We start from the raw sequence: 17,949 nt of genomic DNA, 5'->3' as shown, positions 1-17,949 counted from the left end.
GCAACCTCTGAGAGGATCAGGACTGAATCGCAACAGTTTTGTAAACGAAAGGATCTGGAAAGACAGACATCAACTAATAGTGGTTATCTCTGGGGGAAAGTTGCAATTTGTAGTAGCAGTCAGACAACTCAGATCTGGATGTTAAATAAGATACCAATCCACATTTGTTGAACTTAAAATGGTGATAAGAAAGAGAACCTATTAGGAAGTAGGGGTACCTGACACTGGCGTAAGGGAGATGAAGAGAAAGAAGTCAAAGATGAATAGGTTGGGACCAACGAGTTGTCTATCATTCAGTCAGCGTTAGGGGAGCAATATGAATACAGTGGTGCTCTAAAGAGATTCATCTGCCAATCATATGCAGAATGCCTTAGAAGGAGAGAGTGGAGATGGAAAGATTAGGTTTGCAGCTGTCAAAAATTTGCACATGAACAGTAATGAGATCCTAAGCTGGTACCCACAGCTTTGAGGGTAAAGATGAGTGGCACCCAAGGGCCTGATAATTGAACCATTTTTCCTACTGAAAAAATCAGATCAAACAATCCGATGAATGCTCATATTCTTTGGGAGAAACCAAGAAGGCAAAAATATGGGTTTAACTCCTGAGTTTGCCACTTGCTGTACTAAGGCTTATTTTTTGAAAAAATTGAATTTTGGGCTAGGTTCAGTGGGGCCACGCCTATGATCTCAGCTATTCAGGAGGTAGAGATTGGGAGGATTGGGTTTCAAGGCTGGCCTAGACAAAAAGTGAGACCCCCATCTCAACTAATAAAAGCTGGGTGTGGTGGTGTATACCTTTCTTTCCAGCAATGAAGATCAGCTATGCTGGGCGAAAACACAAAATCCCGTTTGAAAACCAATTAAAGGGCATGGTTCAAGTGAGTAATGTACTTGCCTAGAAAGTGCCAGCACCTGAGTTCCAACATCAGTACCACCAAGAAAGTTTTTAAAAATTAATTCATTGTTGGAGTACATTCCTATCTGACTTCTACCCCAAATTGCTATTTTTTTACCCCAGAGATCACCACCATTAGTTGATGTTTGTCTTTCCAGAGTCTTTTGCTATGAATTTATGTATGTATATAAGTATGTACGTATGAAAAGCTCATAGAACTGTTTGTGCATATATATTTTTTTAAATTTAGTGCCATCATGCTTTGCATAGTTTTCTTTTTTTTTTTTTCATTGTCACATATATTGCTGGACGCCAGTGGCTTATGCCTGTAATCCTAACTACTCAGAAAGCAGAGATCAGGAGGATTGTGGTTCAAAGCCAGCCCAGGCGAATATTTTGTGAGACCCTATCTTGAAAAATCCCTTCACAAAAAAGGGCTAGTGGAGTGGCTCAAAGTGTAGGGCCTGAGTTCAAAACCCAGTACTGTAAAGATTTACCTTTGCTTTGTATATAGAAGAATATTTTCTGACCAAAGTCATCTATGAAAATATATTTCAGCAGAAAGGCATTAATCCCCTTTAAGAAATTTTATCAGGTACTTTAAAAATCACTCAGTGTTAATTTACTTTGCAGAAAATCAGTATGGTAATTATAAGTTGATTTCATTTATTTACTTGCATGGAATAAAGCTGAATTGAAAAAACCAAAACCCAGTACAAAAAAAAAATTTCACGTATAGTTTCTTTATACTTTATGGTCATTGCAAAAAATTGCACAAAATAAAAAGTAATGAAGAATCAAAGCACAATTATGCAAAAAAAAAAAAAGTGCAAGTATAAAGTGGGCTGCTGTGCCAATATGCAGGCTGTGAAATACGTGGTTGGGAAGGGTGGCAGCACGTGATGTGGCCACGTGAGATATTGAGATTCCTGGGCTTATCAGTGTATGCTCACGTGAGCCAAAACTTGTAAGCATATTTTTTTCACATCAAAGCTGATGTAAATGATACAGAATTAAGCCTCTTTTTAGGCTTAGTGCCAGTTTTAACATCCAAAAACTAAGGAAAACAGGAGGTGTTCCAAATGTAACTGTTTTGTTCTTTTTTTTTTTTTTTTTTTACTTTTTTTACAGTACCGGGGTTTGAACTCAAGGCCTCATGCTTGTGAGACAGACACTCTATCATTTAAACCATGCCCCCAGCAGAAGAACTATATTTTCAAAAAGAATTGTTGCAAACCTAATAATGCTGGTGGTTTTCCAGCCTTAACTCCGGGATGAGGGTCTCTGGTTTGACTTCTGCAGCCTTGGGTCTGGCCTTCTCCTACTCCCCTGCTTCCTTTCCCTGGCATCTCTGCCCAGGCTCCAGGCAGTATTGTGTCTGGCTGCTGCATCTGCTTCCAAAGCTGTGACTTCAGAATTCAGTCCCACAGTTCCAGGACTCAAGGCCCCCACACTGATGAGACTTGAGGGGCTTCTCCAGCCAGCAGACCCCATTTATGCACTGCCACAGCATCAGGCTGAGGAACCCTCTTTCTTCCCCAGCAACAGTTCAAAGGTTTTGTAGACAAAGGTCCAGGTCCCTGTCATTGCCAAGGTTCTGTATATCTGCTGAGGCTACTGCCTCCCTGGGATGTTTTCTAGCATCCCCTGGAGGATGACCTTGGAGAAGAGCTGGTCAGAGAAGGATGTCATAGAACCCTAGAACAGAACAGAACTCACAAACAGAAACCAGTGTGGGATCCAGGGTCAGGATAGGGGCTCAGTAATAGAGGTCCCCATATTTTTATGAGTTTTCCCTCCAGTAGCTCAAGAAGGTCTTAACTGTGAAGATCACAGAGATATCCCCTCCACTCCTGTTGTCCCACCAAGACAGAGGCAGTATCAGAAAAAGAATATAATGATTTCCCATGGTACTTGAAGCTACCTGAACAAGGATCCTATTTTAAAATATGAGGTGTGTCAGAGAATCTTTTTGGATAGGGTGACATTTGAGCAGAAAAGTGAAGAAAGTGAGAAATGGTATCTGATAAAGGTCTGGTAGCCAGAATAGGTAAAGAGCTTTTGCAACCCAATAACAAAAAAGATGAAAAAAAAAATTAAAAATGGCAAGGAATCTGAAGAGACGTTTCTCAGAGAAGATACATGAATGTCTAACCAGACAAACACATGACAAGATGCTCACTATCCTCAGTCATTAGGGAAAATCAATCAAGAGCACAATGAGAAGTCACTTTGCACTCGTAAGGAAGTGTTCTTGCTGGTAACAAAGGTTGGTGAGAATGTGAGAAACTGGAACCCTCGTACATTGTTGTTGAGGATGTAAAATGGTTCCATCACTGTGGGAAAACAGTTTGGCAATCCCTCAAAAAGTTAAACATGGAATTACCATGTAACCCAGCAGTTCTGCTCCTAGAACTGAAAACAGATACTTAAAGCAAGTATACAGACAACATGTACATAGTAGCACTTTTCACAAGCACCAAAAGGTAGAAGCAGCCAGATGTCCAGCTGTTATGTGGACAAATTGTTATGTATGTAGTATAAACAATGGGATGTTATTTGGCATCCCAAATAACTGGTATATGCTGAACGTGGGTGAACTTATTTTGTTTTTCTACTCAGCAGTACTTTGGAAGGGCTTACCATGATGATGTATGTAGATACACACTTTATCTACATATAGCTAAATAGTAGAGTGAATAGATTTGGTTATCTTTATATTGATGATATTGAGGATGTTTGTGACTTTTACTATAAATGTGTTTATCTTGGTTTTCATTTCCCACTTCATTTCTTTCACTTGCTAATAAATGCAAATGTTTATTAGCATAGGAAAGGTTGAGTTTACTCACTATTAGAAAAACCAAGAGGGTCAAGAGATAATAGATGCTAGTCAGGTTGAGACTGAGCTGGTCCAAAGAGTGAACCCAGGACGACAGATTTCAAAGGGGGAGAACAGGTTCCAGTAAAGGTGCAGAGATGGGTCAGAGGGTTTTGGAGCTGTGGACTGAAAAAAACTGGTCAGAATTTGAGATCTCAGCGGTGGTGCATTTCTCAGTGGGGATCACGTTGTGCTGAAGCAGGGAGAAGGTAAGGGAACAGAACTGGTATTTGTTCGGTGCCCAAGAAGTGCCAGACACTTTAGATGTTACCTTATATTACACAGCCACAGTTTGCAGAAGAGGGTTCAGAGGAGGAGATTGACACTCAGAGAGTTTAAGGAACTTGACCTTGGTGTGTTTACTTTGTCTGAATTCAAGTTTGTGCTTGTTTATTAAACCATGTGCCTTTCTGTGAAATCCTTGTATCTTCTGGCATCTCTAGGTAGTGCACTACCTCACTTTTGATAAGTGGTCAGAAGGTGGTTGGTGGTGGACTGTGATGAAGGAATGTGTTAACTACCTGTTGAGAGCAGGGACTCTGGACTCAAAGGTTGGCATTGTTGTCTTGTTGCAGGATTACTTGCTGGCTGGAGCGGATATCATTGAAACAAATACTTTTAGCAGCACTAGTATCGCCCAAGCTGACTATGGCCTTGAACACTTGGTGAGGATTCCATTTTCTCATTTCTAAGGTGCTCTGAGCGTTTGCTGCATTGCAGGTGCTAGTGAGAGACCATGTGAAAGCAGCAGAGTCAAGCTAGTGCCTCACTGTGTGTTGCTTGTGATGAGACAGGGATGATGATTTGAATCTTTCCTGCTCATGAGTACAGCAGCTCATTTTATGGGTAAGTAATAGTCCAATAAAGATGGGACTTGTACCAGGCACAGGTGGCTCATGCTACTTGGGAGCAGAGATCGGGAGGATCATTTGTTTCCAGCCTGAGCAAATAATTGTGAGAACCTATCTCCAGAATACTCAACACAAAAAAGGGCTGGCGGAGCAGCTTAAGTGGTAGAGCATCTGCCTAGCAAGTGTGAGGCCCTGAATTCAGGACCCAGTATCCCCCCATCCCCCAAAAAAGTTATGTAGTGGTTTTTGATAAGGCATAATCATTGGCTGTGTGCACACAGACAGTATGTAAATAAATGGTTGTGACTGTTGCAGTAGAACTTTATTTAGATTTGCCCTATGACCCATTGCTCGCTGACCACTGTGGTTTCTTAATTATCTGATGTGAGGATCCAAGGCGTATAGGACTTAAAATTGGAGGAATTAATGAAGAGTACAGATCCAGAGCCTCCTGAGCTGGCTTGTGGAAGGACTTTGAAGACCCGTGAACCTCCCTAACCTGGAGGCTGTATTTTGTGTGTATATGCATACTTCCTGATTACTTCCTAGTGAGAGGTTTCATGGTCCTTTACCAGATTCTTAAGAGGTTAATAATCTATAAAAACTTCAGAACTACTGATTACAACCATTGTACAGTGGAGGAATCCAAAGCCAGGGAGAGTTGCTATGGGAACTACCTGGTTAGGCTGTGACAGAGCTAGTTTTAGAACTCAAAACTCCTGTCTCAGAAGCCTGTGGTTTTTTTCCCATTAGTATGCTTTCTCTTAATTTGCAGTGTATTTAATTGTACCAGCTTATACTTTGACCTGCCACATATTCAGGGGTTGCCCTTTTCGCCAGTTGGCTCATGGTATGAAAGAAGAGCCTAAAAGCAGTTCCTAAGGATTCTTGTTCATCCCTCTGCCCTTTAAGGCTAGGGCAACTAGTAGGGCTTCTTGGCTAAGATTTTACTTAGATTTAAGATTAATTAATTCCAGCTGGGCACTGGTGGCTTGATCTGGAGGATCAAGGTTTGAAACCAGACTGGGCAAATAGTGTGAGAGACCTTAGCTCAAAAATATCCAACACAAAAAAGGGATGATAGAGTGGCTCAAATTGTAGAACACCTGCCTAGCGAGCATGAGGCCCTGAGTTCAAGCCCCAGTACTGCCAATAAAAGAGATGAATTCATTCTGTATTTTCTTGTTGAGTACAACTAAATATTAGATGGCTGTAGATTTCTTATTTATTGCTGGAGGCAAAGCAGGACAAACTAACATTGGTGGTTGATGTATTAGGCCTACCGGATGAACAAGTGCTCTGCAGGTGTGGCCAGAAAAGCTGCAGAGGAGATAACTCTCCAGACAGGTAAGGGACATTGTACACATGAATTTTTTGATGTTCTTAGCTATAATGTGCAGTTTTTCCATACATGACCTTTGGCCTACAAGCAGCTGCAGATAACTGTATTTTACTTGTTATATGTTACTTGTCTGTGGTTTCATGATGAAGCATTCAGTGTTTCCGAAGTGATGTTGTCCCTGTGGGCCTTGAGCTCAGGATTTACTCTTTTAACCTGCCCGTGGGATGACTAGGCCCGTGACCTCTGTGTATTTAGAGCTAAAACAGTTTTTCTCCCTTTGGAAGCACACTGTTAGGTTATTAAAGTAATAGCTGGCTCGTGTGATTATTTTGGTTCTCAATAGGATATTTGATCTCAGTCTTCTAAAGCTGCCCTTCTCCCCACGATTGGCTTATTTAAGCAGAGATTGCCTTGTAAACAGTTTCTCCTTTTGACTACCCATGACCTTGAAGGCTGTGCAGCACACAGGAGTGTGTCATTGGATTCAGTCTTGCTGGGACTGGAACAGTGGTTCCTGAGATAACTAACCTCATTAGTTGCCATCAGAACACTTGAGCACTAGCTGATAGGATGCTTTGAGCGAGGGAGAGGATAGTAGAAATATATACGGAGTCCCTTACGGTTTAGAAATGTGGTGTTGTTGCCAGTGGGAAAGATACAAAGCAAGGTTGCTAGGAAGTTAATGACAGCATGCTAATTAAGAGCAGAGCAGTTAATAGGAACTCTTTCTAAACAGACAGTTTAAGTCCATGGAAATGCATAGTGCCCAAGAGGGCAGTAGGCAGAGGACAGCAAGCCAGCTAAAGCAGGAAGAGATAAGGACTTTTTTCTTATATGTATGTTATTGCTAGGCTTTTTGGGGGCTAAAGAATACTGTGATACTGTGGCCTGTAACCTGTCACAGTTGGTAGCTGTCTCCAGTTCAGCTGTAAAGCATAGTCCAGGTTATTGAGTGGGTAAAATCATCAAAGGTAATGAGCAGTAGGACTCCTGGTTTCTGTTGTCATATACAAACAATTTCCCAAGCACCTTGACTGACGTAAAGGCAAGTTTAGTTAAGAGTTACTAAGGCAACATTCATCTGCCTCACACTTGCGTTCCAGGCTTTGAAATTGTTAATTCTGACTCACTGTTTACCTTCTGTGAAAGGCCTGCGACACGGGCCCAGAGAGTATTTCAAGGTGGATGCTACTGGGAAGCACATTGAGGTTCAGCACCTTCAAGGTTTCGTGAGAATAAGGAGAGGGTCTGTCTAGACACTGCTGTGGTGATGGAAAAGAACACTCTCATGCAAAATCTCATTGAGATGAATTCAGCTTGTTGATTGGCTTGGTGGTAATATTTATTGTCCCTGTTACATGATTTCTTCAGGGAGGTAAGGGCAGCGTCTAGGCATCTCAGTAGCCTTTATGTTCCCCAGAAGTCAAGTTTGTTGTCAAGTGAGCTCAGAAAACAAAGTTGAGGCTTTTAGCGCTTTTGGATTTCTGAGTTGTGGACACAGGATTTAGCCCTGTGTTCTAGGAACAATCTTAAAGTCTATTGATTCACAATAAAAAGCTTGAGCTACTTAGAGATTTCACACTTGCTTTTCTTTTTCTAAAGGAGTCAAGAGGTTTGTGGCAGGAGCTCTGGGTCCAACTAATAAGACACTCTCTGTGTCCCCATCTGTGGAAAGACCAGATTATAGGAACATCAGTGAGTATTTATCACATGTGATCATGGACTGGGGGAAGTGCTTCAGCAGTCTGCAAATCTGTAAAGTGGGCCCAGTAACATGTTCTTCTCAGGGAGATTGTGACTTTAGGTAGAGGGCTTCTAGCAGTGCCTGGAATATAGTTACCATCTAAATAAAAAGTTGCTATTTGTATTTGAGCTTGTTTTCAGATGTACATGCTTCTTAAAATGAATTGAAATAGTGCGTAGGTTGGTGCGGTGGTGTGTGCTTATAATCCCAGCACTTGGGAGGCCAAGGCAAGAGGAACTCAGTTTAAGGCTAGCATGGGATAAATACAGCAAGACCCTGGCTCAGAAAACAAGAAAGATTATCTGGGGAAGAGTGGTATATTTTAAAGATGTTGAAAGTAAGGTACCTGTTTCACGAAATTGACATACCTTTCCACTCGCTCCTAGCTCACACATGGGAGGGGAGTTGTGTGACAAGTGTTGAGGAAAGGTTGTATTCAGCTTACTTGTTTACCTCCCATCACCACCTTGTTTCTTCATTTGGCTTCTTAAAAAGGCAGCATGTTGTCTTTAAATGATGCTGCGTCAGACCTGAGCTCGGCATCACCTGGGGCCCCAGGGGGGTGCACTCCCTGGTGTTCTCACTGATGCCCTGGTGTGATTTGCTTTTTTGCAGCATTTGATGAACTCGTTGAAGCATACCAAGAGCAGGCCAAAGGGCTCCTGGACGGTGGGGTTGATATCTTACTCATCGAGACTGTTTTTGATACTGCCAATGCCAAGGTGAGTGGGGGAGGAAAAGGGACAGGGCTGGACAGAGGCTGTGAAGAATCCCACATGGGAGTGAGAAGATAATGGCTGTCACCAAAGTTGTGTAACTTTTCTGTATTTGCCCCATTTCAATCTTGAAAATTTTAGCTGAGGCCAGGGTAAATACATAAAATGTCAAAAAAAAAAAAAAAAAAAAAAAAACCAAAACCCAAAAAACCCAACCTGTCTTTAGTCTTTAAAATACACATTTTCTCATTACAAAGTATTTCCATCCATCACTACTATGTGTGCATACACGCATATGCAATGAGTATGTGCTTATGGTTCTAAATCCTGCAGATGCGTAATGTGTGGAATGGAAGTCCTTTCTTCTCATCTTTGGTTTCCTGGAACAACTACTATTACCAGTCTGGGGGTCTTGACAGAGATTCATCACAGACAGGAGAGAGAGAGAGAGAGAGTGTGTGTGTGTGTGTGTGTGTGTGTGTGTGTGACCTATGTACTATAGGCACATGGTATGTGGAGTGAAAAATAGCCTTATACACAGTGTATCTCTAGGCTACATTTGTACAAGTGAAATAAGTTTTTGTCCTTTTCCAGTTTGACAGGTAGAAATGGAATCTCATTGTAGTGTGTTATTTGGTGGTCCTGGGGTTTGAACCCAGCCTCTTACTTTCGAGGCAGGTGATCTTCCACTCAAGCCACGCCCTCAGCCCTTCTCACTTAGTTTTAATTTGTATTTTTTTGGGGGTGGGGAGACTGGGATTTGAATTCAGGGCTTTGTGCTTGCAAAGCAGGTGTTCTATTGCTTGAGTCACACCTTTAGTCCATTTTGCCCTGGTTATTTTGGAGATGGTGTCTCAGGCTGGCCTCAAACTATGATCCTTCTGATCTCAGCCTCACAAGTAGCTAGGATTACAGGTGTGAGCAGCTGGCGCCTGACTCAGTATTTTTTTTTTTTAATGAAATCTTTAGTTTTAGAACCATTTGTATATACTTTTTTGTCCTGTGTTCTTTTTCTGTTGAATTTTTTGTTTTAATTGATTCCTTTACAAAGGAAGTCAGGACTTTGTCAATAATGAATAACAAATACCCAACTTATTTGACTTTTAACTTTATTAGTGGTGGTGATACTATTGTGAAGTTACTCATTTTAATGACAGAGAATTTTACTTTTGTACAGTTCATCAATGTTGTTTTTGTTTTTTTGGTGAGGGAGCTGTACTTACAGGGATACTCCTTATTTTAAGATAAAGAGAAAACAATCTTTTCTTTCCCCTAATACTTTGCGGTTTTATCCAGCCTTTGTTTACTTGTTGTGGAAATATAATCACAGAGTCAAAATTTCCTGAACTTTTCACAAAGCACTTGTGCTGGGCTTGGTGGTGCGTGCCCATAATCTTAGCTGCTCAGGAGGTGGGTGTCAGAGGATAGCAGGTCAGGGCCAGCCTGGGCAAAGATAGAGTAAAACCCTATCAGAAAGCAAACCAAAAAAATAAGAACAAACACAAAAAACAAGGACTGGGGCCATGGCTAAGGTGGTTGACTACTTGGTAGAAGGCCCTGAGTTCAGTCCCTAGTACTGTTAAAAGCAACAACAAAAAAAAGAAAATTAAAAGAAAGACAGAAAAGAAATGAATTGCTAAAGTATGTGCACGTGGGAAGGCAATCCAGCACTGGATGACCACCTTGTTAGGCTGCTTTCCATCACTATAATGAAACACTTGAGATAAATAAAAAGGAGCAAAGGTTTACTTTGGCTTGTAGTTTGGGAGGGTAAAGGCTTCTGGTAGGTGTACCTGGTGGCGGTGATGGGGAGTGTGTGGCAGGGCACTCTGGTCACCTCATGGTCAGGAAGTAAAAGGCAGCAGGAAGGGGGTGGGGATTCCCAGTCTTCTTGAAGGCTGTGGCCTCAGCACCTGAGGGACTTAGGCTAGCCTCACCTCCTGCCAGTCCCATCATTTCCCAGTAGCACCACCCTGGGGGCCAGGCCTTTAGCACTTGGATCTTCGGGGAACATTCAGGATCCCAGCTGTAGAAACTGCCCTTCCTCACTTTTTTTTTCCTTTAGTACTGGGGTTGAACCAAGGGCCTTGCAGGTGCCGGTGGGTACTCTGTCACTTGAGCCATACCCTAACCCTTTCGGCTGTAGGTACTTTTGCCCGAATCAGCTTGGATTTCAGTCTTCCTGTTTATGTTTCCTGCATAGCTGGGAGGACAGGCAGGCACCATCCTGTCCAGCTTTTAATTGATTGAGATGGGCCTTGTGAACTTTTTGCTGCAGCTGGCCTCTAGCCATGATCCTCCTGATCCCTGTCTCCCAAGTAGCTGGAATGACAGATGTGAGCCACCAGGCTTGGCCCTACTTCACTCTTTTGTTGTGCTGCAGTCAAGCCCAGGCATTTTGCATTCTGGACAAGCACTCTACCATTGAGCTACATCCCTAGCTGTCTTCTATCACTCTCAACACATCCCTTTGTTGGGGATCTTTTTATATATCTTTTCAAAAATTGTATTGTGACTCTCAGGTAAACAAATTATAATTCGGTAGTAATTCATATACTCACTTTGAAAATAAGAGAAATGGGATTAAGATGTACATTTGAAAAGAGTCACAATATTATTTAAGTTGAAATGAGAGGGGGAGCTGGGCCTGGTGGGCATCCCTGTAATACCAGCATTTGGGAGGCTGAGGTAGCAGGATCATGCATTTGAGGCTAGCCTGGACCACATAGCAAGACCCTATCTCAAAAATCAAAAAGGAAAAAAAGTAAAGAAAAATGAGATGGGTAAGACAGTGTGAGATAAGGCATTAAGAATATATTTTACTGCACAAGGTCCTGAGTTAATTCCTAGCACAAAATGGTACATTATTGAACTGCAATTTTAAAGAATTTAAATTTTAATTATTTATGCTTTTGAATTTTTAGTTTTAAAGTGTGTGGCATACATTCTTTTTATAGAGGTTTTCCTCATGATGTATCTGGAATTTATTTTGGAGTAGAAAATTGGGTAGAGATTGACTTTTTTTTGGGTCTGAGGTCTAGGACTGTCTAGTAACACTGTTTAATTCCCAGTGGTAGGACGATGTGAGATGCTACCTGTCTCACTCTCAGTTCGTAGTGCACTTGATCTAGTCTTTCCTGCAGACTGTCTGCTGATGCTTTACTGTTGTGCTGGTTACATAGCATTAGAATAACTGAGTAACTGGTTAGCTTAATCTCTTTTGATTAATCCACCCTTTTTCCTAGAACTTTTCTGGCTATTCTTATGTGCTTGTTTTCCATAAGATTTTTAGGATTAGTCTTTCTCATTCTAAGAAGGACATTTTGATACTGTTGACTTAATAACTTTCCATGAAAAAACCCTACCATCACAGGAAGGGTGCACAGGAATTACAGTGCATTCTGATTTCAGAACATTAGTTATGAAAATACTACACCTCTGAACCAGGCAATGTAGTGATAAAAAGAAAGAGAAGATTCATTGCCTGGGACTTGAAACAGATGGACCAGTGTAGAGTAACATGGGATTTGAAGATTTACAACCCAGTGCAAGCTTACAACATTTTCTCAATGATGTGCACTGTTGGTTCATACATCTGCTATGTGTGTGAAAAGACGAGGAAGGTAGGAACATTCTAATCTTAAACTTGATTGAGGGAGGAGAGAAAGAATAGCCCTTCAGCTCTTCTTCAGAGGACACATTAGTTCACAATGAACTTAGCATATTTTTTTTCTTTTCTCTGCTGGGGATCAAGCCCAGGGTCTTGTGCATGCTAGGCAAGTACTCTTCCACTGAGCTATACCCCCAGCCCAAGCATTTGTTTTAATGTGGACAGTATTACACTTGAGAAAGGGGCGCTGAGGTGCGTTATGGAGAGATTATTTTCTTCTCCCTCAAGATCTCTGTGTGTATCTAACTGAAGAGGCCTTTGAATGGGGTATTTTCTTACTGGGCAATTGGACTGATATTAGACACATTCTCTTGGAAATAAAGGTGTTCTTTTCTCCCTGGCAGGCAGCCTTGTTTGCACTCCAGAAACTTTTTGAAGAGAATTATACTCCCCGGCCTATTTTTGTAAGTCTAAAATGTTTGCACATAACTTTTCTCTTTATTAACAGTCATTTTGAGCCTAGGCTCTCCCCACAGCATAGTAGAATGGTGATAGATATCTTTTAGAAACATATATCTTTCTGTTCACCGCCTTCCTAATAGCACATCTATGTCAATAGCAGACTCACCTCTGGAGAGGCAAGAAAAATGAACTTGGAGGTGATGTTGGAAGGCAGGCTGTTCAAAGGAAGCCTCTTTGAAGCCAAAGGCTTAAAGAACTGGCCTCATCAGGGCCCATAGAGGGATGGTCTTGCATACTGACTGCCAAGTACCCAACACTGAGGGCTCCAGATAACAGTTCATTAGCTCAGTAGGCAGACCCACACGAGAGTCAAAGCGATGGTGTTGGAGAAGTCAGATGTTAGCAGCAGTAGAACTTCCTGAGATACCTCTGGGAAGTTCTTCCAGTGGGCCAGGCACGTGAATTCTAAGGTTTGCGGCATTGCTTTTGCCTCAGTGACTCTCCTTCCCTCTGTTCTAGTGACTTGCTACCTTCTCCCCAGGGGTTACTTGGCCTGTGTCCATTCTGACCCTGATGAAGCACGGCCTTTGAATTTGAGTTCCACAGTTCTCTTCCTTATGAAATAACACAGAATGTGAGCTTATTTATTTTATTTTGTCTTTGCACCTATGTTCTTTGCCTGAGTCTGTGTCACTGACTGCTTTGTTAATTCAGATTTCAGGGACAATTGTTGATAAGAGTGGGCGGACTCTTTCTGGACAGACTGGAGAGGCCTTTGTCATCAGTGTGTCCCATGCAGACCCACTCTGGTGAGTGACTTTCTTCCTTTTGGGGAGATATTTTGCAATCATTACAAAATGTGACCCAGTAGGGGATTGCTTCTATGTTTCCACTGAGCTGCTCTATGGTACAGTAGCTTTCCTTCAGACTCCTTCCCCACCCCCCTCCGAGCTCCAGATGACCACTGCCGAAATGGGTCACTTTGAGGGACTGGGAGAGCTGTCTTAAGTCCTGGGCAGCTAAACGTTTGCCTTCTCTCTGCAGGCATCCCTTTGTAGTTTGAGGCTGTGCTTGTATTGGTAATGCTTTAGAGCTGTTATCATTTACTTGAATTTTGGGGACTGTGCTTTACAAATTTTAGGGCAATGCCTGTCCCTATTTGTGGGGCAACCAGAAACGGTCTAGTTTGGCATAAGGTGAGAATTCTAAAGGTCGGGTTTTTATTTTTTGGAATCTGATAGATTGAAGGTGCAAATAGAAGGCAGAAAACAACATATGAAAAGGGAAATATGTAATAAATCTGTTTACTTACTTATTTGTGTTTATTAAGAACTTTACATGTTAATAAAGAACAGTGGGACAGAGCCCTATATTATTGTTTATTTACTATTTACTGAAATCCTACTGTATATTCTGGAGTAATGATAGATGTGAAGCACTCTATTCTAGGAGAAATACATAAGTAAATGAAAATACAAGAAGTAGAAAAAAATCTGGCCAGCCATAGAACAACCCTGTGGGCTTGCTGTAAGATTCAGAGATGGCTCTGTAGAGATGGTGACATTTGGACTATGTTGGAAAACATGAGCCAGAGTTTGCTAAGCACAGAGGGTCAGGATGACGAATCAGAGTGAGTTAATGTCAGTATGAGAACTGTATAGTTCACACAGCATTTCCAGATAGGGTGTTTAATTTGAACTTTAGCAAAACCCAGAGAGCTGAGTGGCATTGTTTTCTTTGCTTGACAGAGAAGGAACTGAAGTCGTGTATTGAAAAGGGGAATTAGGATTGGAACTAAGTTTGGAAACAAGTCAAGGATTCTTTCTAGTGGTAATGCAATGCTTTATAATTTTTGTTTTAGTTTTTTTTTTTTTACATGGTGCTGAATCCAGGTGACAGTAGCATAAGATGAAAAAAAGGTTAAATTACAAAATGGGACTAGTAAAACAGCTAAATTTAGATCAGTCGAAGGTTTGCAAGCTAGCTGTGCAGTGAACCTAGCATTTTAACTGAATTGTAGTTGTCAGGCACCGTTGACCAGAGTCGTATTTGTTTTAGATCAGTTCCAGGTTTACAGAACAATCGAGCAGAAAGTATAGCAACTTCCCTGGTTCCTCCCCTCCCCCACTGGTTTTCCGTTACTAATATCTTACCTTGATTGACTCATTGTCACAATATGAACCGTTATCAATACATTACTCACTGAAGGTTGTCTGTCTACGTTAGGGTTCACGCTTGGTATTGTACCTTCTGTGACACTGTCACAATATCATACAGAGTGGTTTTACTGCTTTAGGAGTCTCTGGGCACCACCTGTTCACCATTTTTTTTTCTTGCCTGCAGCCAGCTAATCTTACTGATTTTACGGTTTTGGCTTTTCTGGAATGGAATATGTAACCTGTTCAGATCAGCTTTTTTCATTTAGCAAAGTGTGGTTTTCCTGTGTCTTTATGGCATAATAGCTTATTTCTTTCTTCTTTTCTTTTTTTTTTTTTTTGCGTCTAGACACATCATTAAGTATGATATTAGGTGATTTGTTTTTTGTTCTTCACTAAGTTGAGAAATTTCTCTGTTGCCAGTTAGCTTTTTTTTTTTTAAATCATGAACGGGTGTCAGGTGTTTGTTAAATAAGCTTTTCTTTCTTTTTTTTTTTTTTTTGGTAATAGTTATGGATACATAGAAAAGATAGTACAGAGAATTCCATATAGCCTTTTATTTTTTCCTAATGTTAACATCCTACATAACTAAGGAACTTTTGTGAAAACTAAGAGTATGTCAACTGTTACCCAAATTCCAGACTTTATTTGAATTTCAAGAATTTTCCCACTAATACCCTTTTTCTATTTCAGCATGCAATCTAGGATGCCACATTGCACTTAGGAATCACTGTAATAGAAAATAAAGCAAAATACAAAAACCAAAGATCCCACATTCTAGTGGCTCCACTGGGCTCCTGAATTCCAGAAGTCACTGGGGCTTCCCCTGGAGGGTTGCAGGCATTTCCACGGTAGCTTCTTTCTACTGTTTCATGTTCCTTCCATCAGCACAGTTTCTCTTTTCTCTTTCCTTAAATATTTTTGTGTTGGATTTTTGTTGGCAGTGGTAATTTGCTCGAATTTCTGTCCCACAGTGTAACGTTAATCTGTGAAGGTATTGAAGGAGTCACATCTGCCAATGGGGTCCTTTAGCTGTAACATTATTTGAAGTCGGAAACGTGAGCAAAAATATTCAGTGCTGCAGGGCCCTCAGTGAGATGGCTTTGATTACATCTGAATGTAGAGTTTTGTTACGTGCTTGGTTTCAGTTCCATTACTCTTATAACTTTTACATGTGTAAGTATTTTGAATAACATAATGTTTCTGATGTCTGCTGATGTCTTCTTACTGTTTTTCTAGCATTGGATTAAATTGTGCTCTGGGTGCAGCTGAAATGAGACCTTTCATTGAAACAATTGGGAAGTGTACCACAGCTTACATCCTCTGTTACCCCAATGCAGGTGTGTGCTTCAGGGTTGCTCGTGGGAAATTTGTGCACTCAAAGCATGGTACAGGAGCAGCCAGGTCTCCGGTGAAGACTTTGTGTTGCAGGTCCAACTGTGCAGATGTTTAGCTGAAAAGGAAGTTTCCAAATCACTGTTTAGAAGGAACAGTTTGGCCTGAGGCTTCAGAGGAGGACATAACTTCAGGAAACAACTCTAGTCACATACTGACCAGAGCCTTGCCTTTGGAGCTGGGGCCCACCATGTAGTCGTGGCCAGAGAGATCGAGCCCTTTCTGTTCCACTCTGTTGGCAGACAAGCAGCAGGATAGTCTGTGTATTGTTTTCCTGTATAAGCTAAGACTTCTAGCTTATTGTGTGTGAAAATGCCAGAAAATATTTGTAGGTAATTCTAGATATTGGTAATTGCTCTTGGCTAGTGAGGCTTCTCAGTGCATGTGTTTTGAGTCCTGCTCAGCTACTTATGGTGAAAAATCACTTTCCATCCTTTTTCTCTCCAAACATACATTTTATTTACTTATTTTTATCTTTTGATGGCACTGGTATTTGAACTCAGGGCCTCAAGCTTTCTAAGCAAGTGTTCTACACTTGAACCATGCCCCAGCTCTTTTCACACAATTATTTTTCAGATGGGGTCTTGTGTTTATGCCCATGATTACAGTCCTTCCATCTGTGTCTCCCATGGAGCGGGTGCTCCATTGTAGGCTTGTTTGTTGAGATGTGTGTCTTGACTTTTTTGCCCACATTGGCCTCGAACCACAGTTCTGTTCTCTACCTCCTGAATAGCTGGAATTTCAGGCATGTGCCACCATACCCAGCCCCCAAATATGTACATTTTAAAGTACACAATAAATTTTATTTCCTGACAGGATTAAGGTAATTGGATGGGGAATAAATAAAACAGGAAGCTGGATAGTTAGAGGCTAAAGTCTTTCTTATGGAAATGTTCTTGAAAGAAAACTTTTTATTTTTGTGATAGTAGAGTTTGAGCTCAGGGCCTCACGCTTGCTTGGCAGGTGCTATACCACTTGAGCCACTCCACCAGCCCTTTTTTGTGTTGATTGTTTTTGAATTGGGGGTCTCATGAACTTATTTTGCCCAGTCTGGGTCTCAAACCATGATCCTCTTTATCTCTGCTTCCAAAGTAGCTATGATTACGGGTGTGAGCCACGGGTGCCTGGCTTTCGTATGATTTTAATTGAGTGTCAGGCATTCATTAGTTCAAAGGGTGTGCTGTGCCTCCTCTCCTGCTACCAAGCAGCTTTCTAACAAAGTTTCTGTTATCGGCAGGGATTGGAGGTGGGGTCAGTGTATTCTGTCTCATATAGCATGAATCTTTCCTGTCAAGTGAAAAAGAAGTAGTGAATGTTTCTTTTCCTCTGAATTTTTTTGAGTGATATTTCTGTTTACTAAATATTATGTGTTACTTGCTTTTTCAAGTAATTACCATTTGATTTATCAGTACAAAGTTGTATAATTTTTAAAGTCTTTTACAAAAATTGATTTTGCGTTAGAGACATGACTCAAATGTCTAGTAAGTGCAAAGCCCTGAGTTCAAACCCAGTACTGCCACAAACAAAAGAACGAACAAACAAACTAAAAAACAGCAGCAAAAAAGGATGTATTATCTTCTCTGCTAGTTGTGAATAATAGTTGAAATGTCTTTTCTCAGGTCTTCCCAACACTTTTGGTGAATACGATGAAACACCTTCCATCATGGCCAGACACTTAAAGGTTAGGGATTCTCTTCCACTTTTGTGGGTAAGGGGTGGAAAGGTGGGATGAAAGTTTTCATTTGTTTTTTGAGAAAGGGTCTGTTGCCCAGGCTGACCTCAGCCTCCCTAATAGCTAGGATTACAAGGGTATGTTACCATGTGCTGTGAGAGAGAACTTTACATTTAGAGTGTTTAGAAACAGAATTTTCTCCTAAAGAAATCGCAGAAAAGTTTA

General features: G+C 41.1%; 1 protein-coding gene across 10 annotated transcripts in view; it reads left to right on the top strand.

The window, feature by feature from the left end:
* Window positions 1-17,949, top strand: part of Mtr (5-methyltetrahydrofolate-homocysteine methyltransferase) — a 94,729-nt gene that overhangs the window by 8,325 nt on the left and 68,455 nt on the right. For 7 of the 10 annotated variants that reach the window (XM_074056806.1, XM_074056810.1, XM_020157477.2 and 4 more), the window contains exons 3-10: window positions 4,352-4,441; window positions 5,905-5,974; window positions 7,572-7,664; window positions 8,329-8,435; window positions 12,444-12,503; window positions 13,216-13,310; window positions 15,897-15,997; window positions 17,672-17,733. In XM_074056806.1, the coding sequence (XP_073912907.1) occupies window positions 4,352-4,441; window positions 5,905-5,974; window positions 7,572-7,664; window positions 8,329-8,435; window positions 12,444-12,503; window positions 13,216-13,310; window positions 15,897-15,997; window positions 17,672-17,733 (678 nt within the window). Of the gene's footprint in view, window positions 1-4,351; window positions 4,442-5,904; window positions 5,975-7,571; window positions 7,665-8,328; window positions 8,436-12,443; window positions 12,504-13,102; window positions 13,136-13,215; window positions 13,311-14,249; window positions 14,332-15,896; window positions 15,998-17,671; window positions 17,734-17,949 lie in introns of those variants that run through there. The other 3 variants (XM_074056809.1, XM_074056813.1, XM_074056814.1) reach the window with 3 other exon arrangements.

Source organism: Castor canadensis, chromosome 15 (genome assembly GCF_047511655.1).
Source record: "Castor canadensis chromosome 15, mCasCan1.hap1v2, whole genome shotgun sequence".
NCBI classification, from domain to species: domain Eukaryota; kingdom Metazoa; phylum Chordata; class Mammalia; order Rodentia; family Castoridae; genus Castor; species Castor canadensis.
This window is presented reverse-complemented; position numbering and strand designations above follow the sequence as displayed.